The sequence below is a fragment of the Lagenorhynchus albirostris genome, chromosome 1 (genome assembly GCF_949774975.1).
Source record: "Lagenorhynchus albirostris chromosome 1, mLagAlb1.1, whole genome shotgun sequence".
Lineage (NCBI taxonomy): Eukaryota > Metazoa > Chordata > Mammalia > Artiodactyla > Delphinidae > Lagenorhynchus > Lagenorhynchus albirostris.
In genome coordinates this window covers 140306944-140322295 of record NC_083095.1, presented here as the reverse complement: position 1 = coordinate 140322295, position 15352 = coordinate 140306944, and the positions used below count along the sequence as shown (strand labels likewise).

Below are 15352 nucleotides of genomic sequence, written 5' to 3'. Positions count from 1 at the left end.
ATATTAAAGTTTTTAAATGTGTATGCGTTTATGTCAGTCTCCTTTCATCTTCTGTAGTTTCTACTTTGCATGGGTTATGGTCACAATTTTTGGTGTATTTCTAGGTATTCTAACTGTTGTATCTTTGCTTTGCATTGTGGTTTGTCATGTTTAATCTTTTTATGCCTGAATGTTACCATACTCAATGTCAGGATTTCAAACTCTACTTTCTTCTAGTTTTCATTTGCCTGGTATATCTTTGCTGATACCTTTATATTTAGCCTTTTTGGATCACTGGCTTTTGTGTGCATTTTTTCTGTATCATAGAGTTTAGTTCTGCTTTATGAACCTACTTGAAAATATTTTCCTTTTGATAGAAGAGGTAAGTCCTTTACCTTTACAATAAGACTTACTTTGGTACAAGGTCTCAACTTTCTCTGTATAGTGTGTCTTCTTTGCTCTTTTTAGATTTCATTTTTGGAGTACAAGGAGTTTTGTGTTTTTGTTCTGGTGTTTGTGATACTTTTTCTTGTCTAACCTTTCGATAGTTTGGCTGTTTTGAATGTCCTACTCTGACTTTTACCTACTATCTCTACAGCAGTCAATGGACTAGTTTCATTTTCCCCTTTCTCTCTCCTTCTTCCTCTTATCAGTACAATTCTTTCTGCTCTGTCATGGTATTTAACATTTGTGCACTATACTTCTACCCTCGTTTCCACCCTTTTCATTTTAGATCCACAAGTAAATATATTGAATGCTTACCATTAGTTCTTATAATGAAGGCTCCTTGAGGCTTGCCAGGATTAAGTTATAAAATCTTTACTCCATCAAAATGCATAATGTAGCATATAAGAATATGTTAACTCCAATCAGGCAGCTGCTTTCTGGTATATCCCATGCTATAATTGTCCAGGAATTCATGTTTACCTTTAATTTTCTTCCCACATATTAGGCAATTTTTAAATTGTTTTGTGTGCTCAGTGTGTTTGGAATTATCAACATGGTTGCAACATTTTTGCTCTCATTTCATTCTTTTATATCAGAACTTCCTTCTAGGATCTTCTTCCACTTCCTAGAATTTCTTTTAGTAAGGATCATTTGGCACCCAAAATCACAGATTTTTATTAACCTAAAAATGTCTCCGGTGCATTTTCTTTCTTAAAATATAGTTGTCCTACATATAGAATTCAATTTGAAAGTTATTTTCTCTTAACTGTCATTATTCTCTGGTCTCTCATATGTTGTGGAGAAGGTATCAATTTAATTTTCATTTGGCTTTCTTTCCTCTGAATATTTTTTGAAAATCATTGTAATTTTTTAATTAAACTTAAAAAATTATATAATTGTAGATTCACACGAACTTGTAAAAATGATACAAAGAAATCCCATGTAACTTTATTAAGTTTCCTCCAAAGGTAACAGCTTAAAAAACTATGGTACAAATCAAAGACAACACAAACAGATGGAGTGGTATACCATGTTCTTGGATTAGACAAATCAATACTGAGAAAATGACTGTACTACCCAAAGCAATCCACAGATTCAATGCAATCCCTATCAAATTACCAATGGCATTTTTCACAGAATTAGAACAAAAAATTTTACAATTTGTATGGAAACAAAAAAGATCTTGAATAGCCAAAACAATCTTGAGAAAGAAAAATGGAGCTGCAGGAATCAGGCTCCCTGACTTCAGACTATACTACGAAGCTACAGTAATCAAGACAGTATGGTACTGGCACAAAACAGAATTATAGGTCAATGGAACAGGATAGAAAGCCCAGAGATAAACCCATGCACCTATGGTCAACTAATCTATGATCAAGGAGGCAAGAATATATAATGGAGAAAAGACAGCCTCTTCAATAAGTGGTGCTGGGAAAACTGGACAGCTACATGTAAAAGAATGAAATTAGAACACTCCCTAATACCATACACAAAAATAAAATCAAAATGGATTAAATATAGATCTAAATGTAAGGCCAGACACTATAGAAGTCTAGAAAGAACACTCTTTGAAATAGATCGCACCAAAATCTTTTTTGACCCACCTTGTAGAGTAATGAAAATACAAACAAAAATAAACAAATGGGACCTAATGAAATTTAAAAGTTTTGCACAACAAAGGAAACCATAAAGAAGACAAAAAGGCAACCCTCAGAATGGGAGAAAATATTTGCAAATGAAGCAACTGACAAGGCATTAATCTCCAAAATATACAAACAGCTCATGCAACTCAATGACAAGAAAACAAATAACCCAATCAAAAAATGGGCTGAAGACCTAAATAGACATTTCTCTAAAGAAGACATAGAGGTGGCCAAAAAACACATGAAAAGATGCTCAACATTACTAATTATTAGAGAAATGCAAATCAAAAATACAATGAGGTATCACCTCACATCTGTCAGAATGGCCATCATCAAAAAATCTACAAACAATAAATGCTGGAGAGGGTGTGGAGAAAAGGAAACCCTCCTACACTGTTGGTGGGAATGTAAATTGGTACAGCCACTATGGAGAACAGTATGGAGGTTCCTTAAAAAACTAAAAATAGGGCTTCCCTGGTGGCGCAGTGGTTGAGAGTCTGCCTGCTGATGCAGGGAACATGGGTTCGTGCCCCAGTCCGGGAAGATCCCACATGCCGCGGAGCGGCTGGGCCCGTGCGTGACCGGAGCCTGTACTCCACAACAGGAGAGGCCACAACAGTGAGAGGTCCGCGTACCGCAAAAAAAAAAAAAAAAAAAAACTAAAAATAGAACTACCATATGACCCAGCAATCCCACTCCTGGGCATATACCCAGAGAAATCATAATTCAAAAATATACATGCACCCCAACAGGAAGACAACCATTTGAAAACCAGGAAGAGGGCCCTCACCAGACACAGGATCTGCCAGCACCTTGACCTTGGACCTGTCACTCTCCAGAATTTTGTGAAATAAATGTTTATTGTTTTAACCACCCACTCTATGGTAATTTGTTATAGCAGCCTTCAAAGGCTCAGCTATGACACCAGCTAGGTGACAATGTTGTAGCAAAAATAGAAATGAGGCTTTTCTGATAAACAAGGAAAAAAAACAATAAACAGGCTGGGGAAACAGCATAAACAGGCCTGAAAGAGTTAAACAATCTTAGTTATTCCTTAGCAGTTACTATTAACAAACACTTGTAGCTAGACTTGTCCTTCACAAATCTAACCTCTAACACTCTGACTCAGTTTGAATTACATCTTGCACCTGGTGTTTACACCCCCTACACTCCCTTGTAGCAAATCACCCCTTGTAGCATTCTGCATTTCAGAAAGAAGGTTGTGGGCCAATAACCCAGAGACAAACGGACCCAGTTACTGGGCTGCCTGATGCCAGCTGTGACTGTTTTGAAATGATTCAGGAATAATAAAAATACAAGACCTTCACTACTTTGATCCTTATCACCTACCCCAGACTGCGAACCCCACCTATAAGTCTTCTCCTATTTTCCCAGGGAGGGGGGGGTACAGTTTTTGAGGTGCTAGCCTGCTGTGTTCCCTTTTTGCCTGGCAAAGAATAAAACTACTCTTTTTCTTTTTCCTCCAAAACTCTGTCTCCGTATTTCTATTCAGCATTAGTGCACAGAGAGCCAAGATTTTAGCGTCAACAATACCTAGAAAGATTTTGGTTCCTATTCTCCTTGACCTTAGACTCTGCTGGTCTAGAGGTCTCAGTTCTGAAGGGAGGAATGCTTCTACCTGGGGACATGACAAGGATTCCATTGAAAACAGAGATAAGACTGGCAACCAGCCATTTGGGACTCAGGCCTCTGAATCAAGAAGCCAGGAAAGAGACTGACTGTGCTGGCTGGGTGATTAACCCTAATGACCATGGGGAAATTGGACTGCTGCTCCACAAGAGACGTTAGGAAGAGTATGCCTAAAATACAGGAGATATCTTAAGGAATCTTTTAGTATTTTCATGTCCTGTGATTAAAGCCAATGGAAAACTAGAGCAACACAGTTCAGCAGAAACCCCCCAGGAATGAATCTGGGTCAGCCTATCAGGCAAAACACCATGACCAATTGAAATGCTTGATGAGGGTAAAGTGAATATGAAATAATTAGTGGAAGGAAGTATTTGTAAATACCAGCTACAACCATATGGCCAGTTTCAAAAATGAGGAGTCTAACAGTTATGAATATTTCTTCTTTATTTTGGTGTGAATATGTTTTTGTGTGTATACAAATATTGTTGTTTTCTTTCCTCTATTATCCCCTTATCTAATATAAAGGATGTTAACAATAGTTAATTTTATATCTCATTATTTAAGTTATAAGATATCAAAACATGAGTGTACAGCGCCAAAAGACTTTGTGTTCTCTTCTGGGGAAAGTGTTAGCATGTTTTGGGTTGTAGTTAGGTTAGTTGCTTCATTTTAAGCAGAAATATAACTTTGTTACTGTCTTTATTTGGACATTAAATATGATTTAAGAGATGTGTATGGGTGCCAAGTTGACAAGGGGAAGACTATGGTGGCATTCTGATTTGTCAACTTGGTTAGGCTACTGTCCCCAATTATTCAATCAAATATAAATCTAGGTGCTGTTGTGAAGGAATTTGTAGATGTAATTAGAATCCCTAATCAGTTGACTTTAAGTTTAGGACATTTTCCTCAGTGGGCCTAACCTAATCAGATGTAAAGCCTTAAAAACTGGCTTGAGACTTTCTGGAGAGAGACAGAGAGACATATGGAGAAAGAGAAAAGATTCCCATCTGTGGGCAAACATCTTTGGCCTGTGTCCCTGGAGTTCCAGACTGCTCCTGACAGTCCCTTCCTAATGGCCTGCCCTGTAGACTTTGAACTTGCCTTGCCAGCTTCCATAGTGTATGAGCAATACATATGTATGTTTATCACATATATCTATATATTTACAGATCTATATCTATATCTCCTACTGGTTTGCTTCTCTGCTTTACTGCTGAAGAATATAAAATCATTAACTATTAAACATTTGGAGGAAGAGAGGTATACTCTTTCAGTAGCAAGTTAAAGGGTCACAAAAATATTCAAACTACTTTCTCTCACAGACAACGCTCAGGAAGTCAGAAGAACGGTTTTGAATGACTACACTTACATTGCCTTTGCCCCTGTCATGCCCAGATACTTCAGTTAGAATACTTTTTTTTTTTATGGTCCTTCATTGCAGTTTTTCAAAGCATGCAATTTTATTTATGTATTTCTGAAATTTTAATTTTTTTCTAATAGAGCATGTTCTTATTAGTTATATATTTAATACATATAAGTGTATATATGTCAATCCCAATCTCCCAATTCATCTCAATTAGGATACTTCTGCTAAGAAACTCCCCTCCATACAATGACGCTCCATTGGCTCACTCCTGTAAGCAAAAACAATGGGTGAGAAAAGTAGAAATTTCTTTTCCCTTGTCTTATTTACCTTGTGAAGATTTTAGGATGTTTGAGATTTGGCATGGTATACGTTTCTAGCAAAGCATGGAACTTCCAGAAATATCTTATGATTAGAAATTAACCATTTTAAAATGTCAAGTATTCCCAAGGCCAAGACAAGGTCAGTAGCTGTATGCAACGAAAGGGTAAAGCCAAGCTCTTCTTAAAAAGTTCCCATAGCACAGCTTTTGTCATGTGGGTTTAATAAAAAATCTAAAAATTCTGATGTAATCTATGTTTTTAAAATGGCTTAAAATAGGGATGAGGCATAGTGGAGTTTAAAATTAATTTATTTGAAAATAAAGTGCATGTTTTCTGAAATGCCCCAGTTTAAACTGGTCTGAAAAAGGTGCTGCAGACTCAAAGTTCACAGGATGAGGTAGGTTTCACTCTGGAGATGACTGAAGCAGAGGGAGCGGGAACTATGGGGAACTGTATAGTGGATTCCCAGCCAAAGGCAGAATGAACCCAAGCCTTAATTTGCTCAAGTCAGTTTTGATTTATGCCTGTTTTTCTGGTGTAATTATCAGTCTTGAGTCCTCTTAAAAGTGTCTTGGTTTAGGGCTTCCCTGGTGGCGCAGTGGTTGACAGTCCGCCTGCCGATGCAGCAGACATGGGTTCGTGCCCCGGTCTGGGAAGATCCCACATGCCGCCGAGTGGCTGCACCCGTGAGCCATGGCTGCTAAGCCTGCGCGTCCGGAGCCTGTTGCTCCGCCACGGGACAGACTACAACAGTGAGAGGCCCACGTACCGCAAAAAAAAAAAAAAAAAAAAAAAAAAAAAGTGTCCTGGTTTAAACAATAAATTCCTAATTTAATTCCATTATGTTTTGAGAACATACTTTATATGATTTTAATCTCTTTTAGTGTATTTCTACTTGTTTTATGATACAGAAAATGCTCTATCCTGGAGAATAGTACAGGTGCACTTGTAAAGAAGGTGTATATATTCTGACATTGCTGAGAGAGTGTTCTATTAATGTCAGCTAAGTCAAGTTGGTTGATAGTGCTGTTCTTGTCTTCTGGCTCCTTGCTGATTTTCTGTCCAATTGTCCTATCAATTATTGAGAGTGGAGAATTGATGTTTTCAACTATTATTGTTGAAATGTCTATTTCTCCTTACAGTTCTGTCCGTTTTTGCTTCATATGTTTTGGCACTCTGTTGTTAGGTGCATATCTGCTTTGAATTGTTATATATTCCTGATGAATTGACTGTTTTATTGCTATAAAATGTCCCTTTTGTCTCTAGTAATCTTTTTATATTAAAGTTATTTTTCTGATATTGTTATAATCTTTCCAGTAGTCTTTTGGTTACTGTATGCATGCATGATGTGTCTTTATCATCTTTTTACTTTCAACCTATTTGTGTCTTTGAATCTGAAATCTGTCTCTTATTGACAGCATATAGTGGGATCTTTTTTTAAAATTTAGTCTGATAATCTCTACCTTTTGATTGGAATACCAAATACATTTGTTAACATAATTAACGTAATTATTGATATGATTGAATTACACCTCCTGTTTTGCTTTTTGTTTTCTTGTATCCTCTTTGTTCCTGTGTTACTCCTTTTCTGCCTTCTTTGGTGTTAGATATTTTATAGTGCACCATTTTAATTCCTTTAATGGATTATTTACTCTTTTTTTACTTTTACTTATTTTCCTAGTGGTTGCTCTGGGGAGTATTGTTCTTACCTTAAAACAATATAGTTCAGATTATTACTAATTTAGTTTCAATAGTATACAGAAATTTTGTTCCAATATAGGGCCCTGTCATCCCCTCATTATGATATTATTATCCTACAAATTACTGCTTATAAAGTCAACAATATAGTTTTATAATTATTATTTCAAATAACTACCTTTTAAAATCAGTTAAGAGAAGAAAGAGTAAAAACTATATTTATATTTCCTATTATATTTACCTATGTAATTACTTTTACTGGTTTTCTTTCTTTCTTTGTATGGATTCAAGTTACCATCTAATATTTATTTTCAACCTGAAATACTTCTTTCGATATTTCTTGTAGGGTAGGTCTGTTATAGATTAATTTACTCTTTTTTTATTTACCCAGAGATGTCTTTATTTCAGTTACCTTTTGAAGGATAACTTTGCTTGATATAGAACTTTTGACCATTATTTCTTCAATAATTTTCTTCTTTATCTCTCCTCTCTCCTTCTAGGACTCATTTCATATATGTTGGTCTATTTGATGGTGTTCCACAGGTGTCTCAGGCTCTGTTCATTTTATTCTCTGTATTTTCTTTCTGTTCCTCAGACAGTCACTCTCTATTCACTTACATTCAAGGTTGCTGGTTCTTTTTTTGGTTTTTTTTTTGTTTTTTTGTTTTGCGGTACGTGGGCCTCTCACTGCTGTGGCCTCTCTCGTTGCGGGGCACAGGCTCCGGACGCGCAGGCCCAGCGGCCACGGCTCATGGGCCCAGCCGCTCCGCGGCATGTGGGATCTTCCCGTAACGGGGCACGAACCCGTATCCCCTGCATCGGCAGGCGGACTCTCAACCACAGCGCCACCAGGGAAGGCCAAGGTTGCTGGTTCTTTCCTCTGCCTGCTCAAATCCAATATAGAGGCCAACTTCTGAATATTTCATTTCAGTTACTGTACTTTTTAGCTACAGAAATTTTAGTTGGTTCTTTTTAAAAGTGATTTCTGGGCTTCCCTGGTGGTGCAGTGGTTGAGAGTCCACCTGCCGATGCAGGGGACGCGGGTTCGTGCCCCGGTCTGGGAAGATCCCACATGTCGCGGAGCGGCTAGGCCTGTGGCCATGGCCGCTGAGCCTGCACATCCGGAGCCTGTGCTCTGCAACGGGAGAGGCCACAGCAGTGAGAGGCCCACGTACTGCAAATAAATAAATAAATAAATAAAATAAAAGTGATTTCTGTCTCTTTATTGCTATTATCTATTTGGTGAAACATTGTTGTCCTACTTTTCCTTAATTTTTTAAACATGGTGTCCTTTAGTTCTTTGAACATATTTATAAAAGCTGATTTAAAGTCTGCCTACTAAGTTGAACATCTGAGTATCCTCAAGGTTAGTTTCTTTGGATTGTTTTGTTTCCTGTATATAGGCTATATTTCCCTGCTTCTTTGCATATCTCATAGTACTTGTTGAAAACTGGACATACTAGACATATATTTCAGTAACTTTGAAATCCAGTCATTCTTCCCTTCCTACTTACTGTTTGTTGTTGTACTTTTTTTGTTGCTGGAGGTTAGATTTTTTGTTGTTGTTTAGTAACTTTCCTGGACCAGTTCTGTAGTGTTTGTATTTCCTAGAGTATAAAATCTCTGTTTGTTTCAATTTCGTTTAATTTGTAGTCGTCTTTCTAGGTGTCATTTCTGTATCAGCACAGCTCTCTGTGCTCATTCTTGACTGTTCACACAGCCCTGAAGATGCACACAGCTTTCCAGATCTAGGAATATGTCAGAGGTTTTCATAGTTCACTGTGGACATGTGAGTCCCTACATTATCTTTTAAAATTTTTGGCTGGACTCTTTTTAGCCCCAGATTATATCACAGCCCTAGGAATCTATACTATTTACCTTCCCTGACTGCTACTGACTTCTGTTATCAACAATGCCCTGGGAATAAAGCTTTTCCTTGGAGCTCCAAGTCAGGTCGAATCGTGGCAAAGCCTTGGGGACAGGGCTTTTTCTGGAGTTCCAAATCAAGTTAGCCCACTTTATGTCAGCAAAGCTGCTGGTCTTTATGGGACCATGCCAAGGAGCTGGTAGGGAGATGGGAATATCCCTAAGCTAAAGTGTCATAGACCCACTTTTCTAATTGAGGCTCAGTAGTTTTCTTCAATAAACACTTTTAATTTGTTGTGTGCCTTTATCTAAATTTCCAGAGTTCTGAAATGGTTGCTTTTGATAATCTTGCCAGAGTTGTCATTGCTTTTTGAGGGGAGAAGATTTACTGAGGTACTCTCTCCACCATCTAGCAGTCTCATTTCTGAATAGTAAATTATATGGCCACTTTACCTAAAGCAGGAGTCCCCAACCCCTGGGCCGTGGACCCGTACCGGGCCATACAGCAAGAGGTGAGCGGCGGTGGGCTATTGAGCGAAGCTTCATCTGCTGCTGCTGCCTATCACTTGCATTATGGCCTGAACCAGCGCTGGCATTACCGCCTGAACCATCCCTCCCATTGCTCGCATTACAGCCTGAACCACCTTCCCACGCCCCACCCCCCACGTCCATGGAGGAATTGTCTTCCACGAAACCGGTCCCTGGTGCCAAGATTGCTGGGGACCACTGACCTAAAGGGTCAGCCTGCTACTCAGGCCAAGCCAGTTGTTGCCGTGTGTGGGTGTGTTCCCAATGTTGTTATGTGAAATATGGATACGTTTGTAAAAAATCCCAAAATTTTTATTTTATAAACTCTTAAAGACATATTTTCTTTGGGTGGGATACAACCACCCCTACCCAAAGAGGTTTCATCACATCCAGGCCACCCACTTTCCGGTATTCATTCCCTCCATCAATTTACATTCACTGAGCACCTGTCACTGGCCTGGAATAGTGTTGGCTGCTACGGAGACAGTGGTAGCAACATGAAGAATGTATAATAAATTAGGCTTAAATTATATTGAGTCAATTAAACCTCATTTCAAATTTTCCTTTTAAGGCTATGCATTGCAAAATATAGTATCTGATGTTTGGTTTTACTTGTCTTTCGATCTGAACTCAGAAAAACTAAGGGAAACCCATTTTTTCAGACTTTTATATTAGGGAAATTCTAAGCAGTAAATATTTTTCAATCACAAGTTTCCATAAAGAACCCAGGCTCATTTTAAAATAAACTACAGACCCACTAAGATTGGAGTTGAGATAGACTATTGAAAATGACATTGACAAACAGATAATCATGCAAATCTTTGATGAAATGAACCATTTTGCACACTTCAAAAGCATTACCTTACATCACTGCAAACCTGGCAAGTAATTGCAATGATCAGAGTAGTAATTCATATTCAAATCCTCACCATGTTTGCTCATGGCATTGATTGTCCCAGATGTGCTAGTATTGTAATAAAGACATTAAGACTAATTTTTAAATATTTAAACTACTGTTTTCACTGAGAGAACTATGGCATTTCCAATTTTTTTAAAAAAGTTCTTTTTGATTTGAAGCTAGTTCTTACAGTACAGGCTAACATTGATTGAAGACTCTGTGCCATCGTAGTTATGCTTTCCCCTTGATGTAGACTCCCCGCTCCTTGCAGTCACCGTAATCATTTACATGGGTGCTCTGAGAGGAGCAATCACATCCAAACACGGGGTTCTAGTCAATCAGTGCTTCTCTCTCTCTTCCCTCCCTGCATCCTTGCTCCCTCCTCTCTCTCTCTCTCTCTCTGTCTCTCTCTCAGATGGGGAGAGTGCTACTGTGACAGGTCCATTCTATCAAGAGGAGTTTCTAGGATCACAGAAGCACAAAAATCTTATATAAGAAGGAACAGACTTAAAGGTCACGTTTTCAGTGTAAAAAATGTTCTCTAGGGCATTCTTATCATTCAGCCAGTGCTTAAAGCAGGATTTTCCATTTTAGGTTACATTTTTGTTCTAAATCATCTTCCATCTGGAAGAAACTACATGGGGTTGTGAACCCAGATTTAGAAACTATGAGAACTGCAATCTATTTGCTCCTAATGATTTGAGGCAATAGATTAACCTCTTTGGGTTTTGATATCCTTATTTGTAAAATAGAGATTTCTCATTTACCTTACCTAATTCCCCTAACTTATCACAAAGGAGACATACAGCATTATTCCTAAAGCATTAACATAACAAATAGATTAGAAGATTACAACTTCCTTGTCAATATTCAATGCAGGGTGTTGTATCATTTTAACTTTGATAGTTACTCTCGAAATATCTGAACCCAATTGTTGCATATAAATATTTAGGTCAACTTTCACCATAGTCTGCCCTAAATAGACCCATCGCTTCCTGAGAAATAGAGAAGTAATACTGATTGCTGACTTATTAGAATATTCTGTCTATTTATGTTGATGTCAAAAGAGATACATTTAAATACTCTGGTTCTAAAAGTAGAGCACTGTAATTTATAATTATTTTCAAAAAATTTTATTCCTTGCCTTGTTGTCATTTTTCCCAAGGTGATTCTTCATTATGTCCTCATTAAAAATAACAAACACTGAAATATCTATAATACAAAATCAGCAGACAACTGATATGACCTTTTTCACTAAATATTCATCAGATTTAAGGCTGAGCAGCATGTAAATGCAGTAGTTAGATCTTCAAACTGGAATTCACCTAGCAGGGCTTCCAGGGTTTCCTGTAACAAAAGCTAGGACTTGTCAAGAAAATTATTGCAACCTGCTATGGAAGATATCATTTCCCATTAGGACTGAGATGTTTAAAGTGAGCATTTGTATGTATGTGTAGCCTTTTAGATCTAACCTATAGTATATTTTTCTCCAAACTACAATGCAAGGCTAAACTGTAAAGACTGTAAGAGAAATAAAAATAAACAGTAAATGAAAACAGAAGCTTCATAGTCAGCTTCATGTCTGCCCTTGGTTTTGGCCAATTTTATGCTGTGGTATAATGGAAAGCACAAACATCATTCTACAAATATAGCACCATTCGAAATAGAGAAATGCTTCTTGTGTGAAGTTTTAAGAGCACCCCTTTTGTTGACCTTTACCTTTCTATTATGAGAGCCTGAGTAGCGGCAATGGAACCTCTGTGTATTTAATGAACAAGGGATGCCAAAAATGGGCACCAGTCTTTTTGAAGAATGTAGTAGTTCTGTGCATCTCTCATACTACTCTGATAAAATGTAATACCTGATCTTGAATCCTGTGAAAAGGCTTGTCAGGATAAGTACTTGGAGTTTTCAGTGAATGGATGCTATAGGCATTTATCTGGTTATTCAAGATGAAAGACTTCTGAATATCTGCCTATATGTGTGTCCATGGCCATGACCATGTCTGTGTCCACGAAACATGGTGAGGTGGATGGGTTTTTAAGAATTAGGTACCATGAAGTAGTCAATTTAGGCAGGTTTAATTTTGATACCATTTGCTAATGGTCATAATTTCCCTTTTACAAGTCATAGAGGAGACAGAAACTGTTCCTTTTATACATGTTGTTCCTGGATACTTCTTCTAACAGCAAGTAGCTGGTCCACATGCAGTTCTTTGTATCACTCTTTACAAACAGCAAAAGGAAAGCCATGGGGCTTCCCTGGTGGTGCAGTGGTTGAGAGTCTACCTGCCGATGCGGGGGACACGGGTTCTTGCCCTGGTCCGGGAAGATTCCACATGCCGCAGAGCGGCTAGGCCCGTGAGCCACGGCCGCTGAGCCTGCGCGTCCAGAGCCTGTGCTCCGCAATGGGAGAGGCCACAACAGTGAGAGGCCCACATACTGCCAAAAAAAAAAAAAAAAAAGGAAAGCCATGGAGAACTGAGTAGTCACTTTGCCCACAGCAAGCACCCACCTTGGGAACACCTTCAGGTAGAGCTCTATCAAGCAGAGACCCGTAGGGCACCGCACCCTGGAGATGTATGAGACGGAAAGAACTTCCAATTCTACCTATTCACCTCACTGTGGTTGAAGTCAGCTTTCTCTCTACATACTACCCAGAAGAATTAGATTGGAACAGAGGTGAGCAGCCAAGTGAGACACTTTTTCCCAAGCAATTTCATGATGGGTTTCCTTTACATAATTTTTAGAAAATGAGTCAATCCACCCACCAAAATATGAAATATTTTTCAAAATATGACATTTATCCACAAGATCAGTTTATTTTTTAATGAACATTTAAGGTTCATATACAAAAGCTAACAGAGCAATAAGTCAATCATGAAATAACATACAGGGAAATAAAATGGAAAATAACTCATTTACAATTTCTCACCACTGAAGCACTACACACTGTCTGCAGTGAGGTGTGGTCAGTGTTTCAGACAGTGGATGCTCAGGCCAAATGCCAAGACTGTCATCACACTACTTTTTGTTTTAAGATCTTTTCTTTCTTGGTCATTGTTCAGTTAGTGGGGGGAGTCGGAGGGAGAGAAGTAAGTTTCATTCCCACCTCCCCCACAAAAACTATTTTTAAGCAGTTAAATTTTTCCTTGGGGAAACATTGTATCTGTTAATCTAACATATCATATATTTCTGTTATTAAATGTCTGCATAAATATTTGTTTATTCTATTTCTTAACATAAGATCATGCAGTACTTTTAATTTCAGAACAGTAAGAATTATCAAAGGTAATTAGTTTTGTACATAAATGCCCACAGTTTCTTTTTCAATGAAAAATGTGCTCTTTGTGATATTTGTTTCTTGTGAGAGTTGGTCAAGTAGTAATCATGGAGTATTTCCTAAAATATTTATTTGCTGGGAAAATTTGTATGAAATGACATTCAAAGTATAAAAAACATTGTTAGGTAACACTTGGAACAGTTAAAAATATACTTGTTTGTAAACTATCAATGTAAGATACTGAGCATCTGAGTATCAGAGCCATTGTCTCCTGTTTTTCTAGAAAGTGGCTTGATTTATCAATGTGACATCTTTGAAACATCTGACATTATATATAGAAACATCAAGGCAATATTATTTGTACATATTATTAAACATGCAAAAATTTCCTGAAAGATAGTGCCCAAAAAAGGGAGGTCCCCCAAGCTCAACCTCTCCTTGGTGCCCGTCACTGAACGTATGGCTGTCTTGGAGTTTGGGAGCATGGCAGCTCATTTTGGAGAGGTAGCCCCTTTAATCACTGGCTCCCTATTCAAATATGTTGCCCAGTAAACTAGGTTGAAAGTGCCAAACAGGACTGGGAATATAATTCGGGACATTTTGTCTATCTTGCTGATGCTGTTGTAAGTCTTTTTGTTTTCAGAAGTCTTGTCTTCAGGTTTTACTGAGGCTGAAGAGGCATTTGAGGTCCCTGAAGGGGTCTGCTCCTTTGGGATGTTTGGGGGGTGGGTCATCTTCCCAGTAGTATAAGCATTTGTTGATTTATTTAGTGTAAGTTCACGCTCCTTTTTCTGCAAAATATAAAAAATTTAAGGGCATGACGTTTGCAGGCAGCTGTCAGTTCACTTCTAAAGGTTCTGAAGGTTTATCTCTCAAAAGAGAGAGACAGAAACAGACATAAAGACAGAGACAGAGAGGGTATCAGCTTAGCTCTGGCAGAGGGCAGCCTTCCACAGACTTCTAAGCCTAGAACCCCACATGGCCAGTCTTGGATGTGAAATTCTAGAACAGGCAAAATACTTTATGGTAGAAAAATTCGGAATAGTGGTTACCTTTGTTGTGGTGGGACCAGGAATGGACTGGGAAGGGGCATGGTGACCTTTCTGGAGTGCTGGCAATGTTCTCTATCTTGATAGGGATTTGGGTTTACTGGTGAACATGTTCATCAAACCTCAGCACAAGTACCCTTAACATTTGTGCATTTCATGCTATGTAAATTTTGCTTCAAAAGAATCAAACAGTAAACAAATATTGAACTCTAGTTAGTGACATGCTTACTGAAGTATTAGTGGGAAATGTACTATTTACTTTGAAATACATCAAAAAATACGATGTATTGACAGATGGATTGAGGATGGGTGGATGGATGAATGGATAGACAGATTTTAGGTAACATAGATAGATAGATAAATGATAGATGGGTGGTGATGACACAAGCTCAGTAAAATGTTAATAGTAGACAGGTTTTCATTTTGTAGTTCTTCAACATTTCTGTATGTTTGAAAATTTGCATGATAGAATGTTGGGAAAAATTCTGTTCCTTTACCAAAGTAACATAATCTCATTAAATTAAATTTGGAAAACCAAAGAATAATTAAAGAAGATATATCACTATCTGAAAAACAGATCTGCATCCCATTGCTCATAGCAACATTATTCACAATAGCAAAAATAT

At 37.9% G+C, this 15352-nt stretch overlaps 1 protein-coding gene across 1 annotated transcript in view; it reads right to left on the bottom strand.

Annotated features, from left to right (window-relative positions):
* Nucleotides 1-14168: 14168 nt before the first annotated feature.
* Nucleotides 14169-15352, bottom strand: part of GABRA5 (gamma-aminobutyric acid type A receptor subunit alpha5) — a 103419-nt gene continuing 102235 nt past the window's right edge. The window contains exon 12 of the mRNA XM_060155452.1: nucleotides 14169-14468. Within this exon, the coding sequence (XP_060011435.1) occupies nucleotides 14169-14468 (300 nt within the window). The remainder of the gene's footprint in view (nucleotides 14469-15352) is intronic.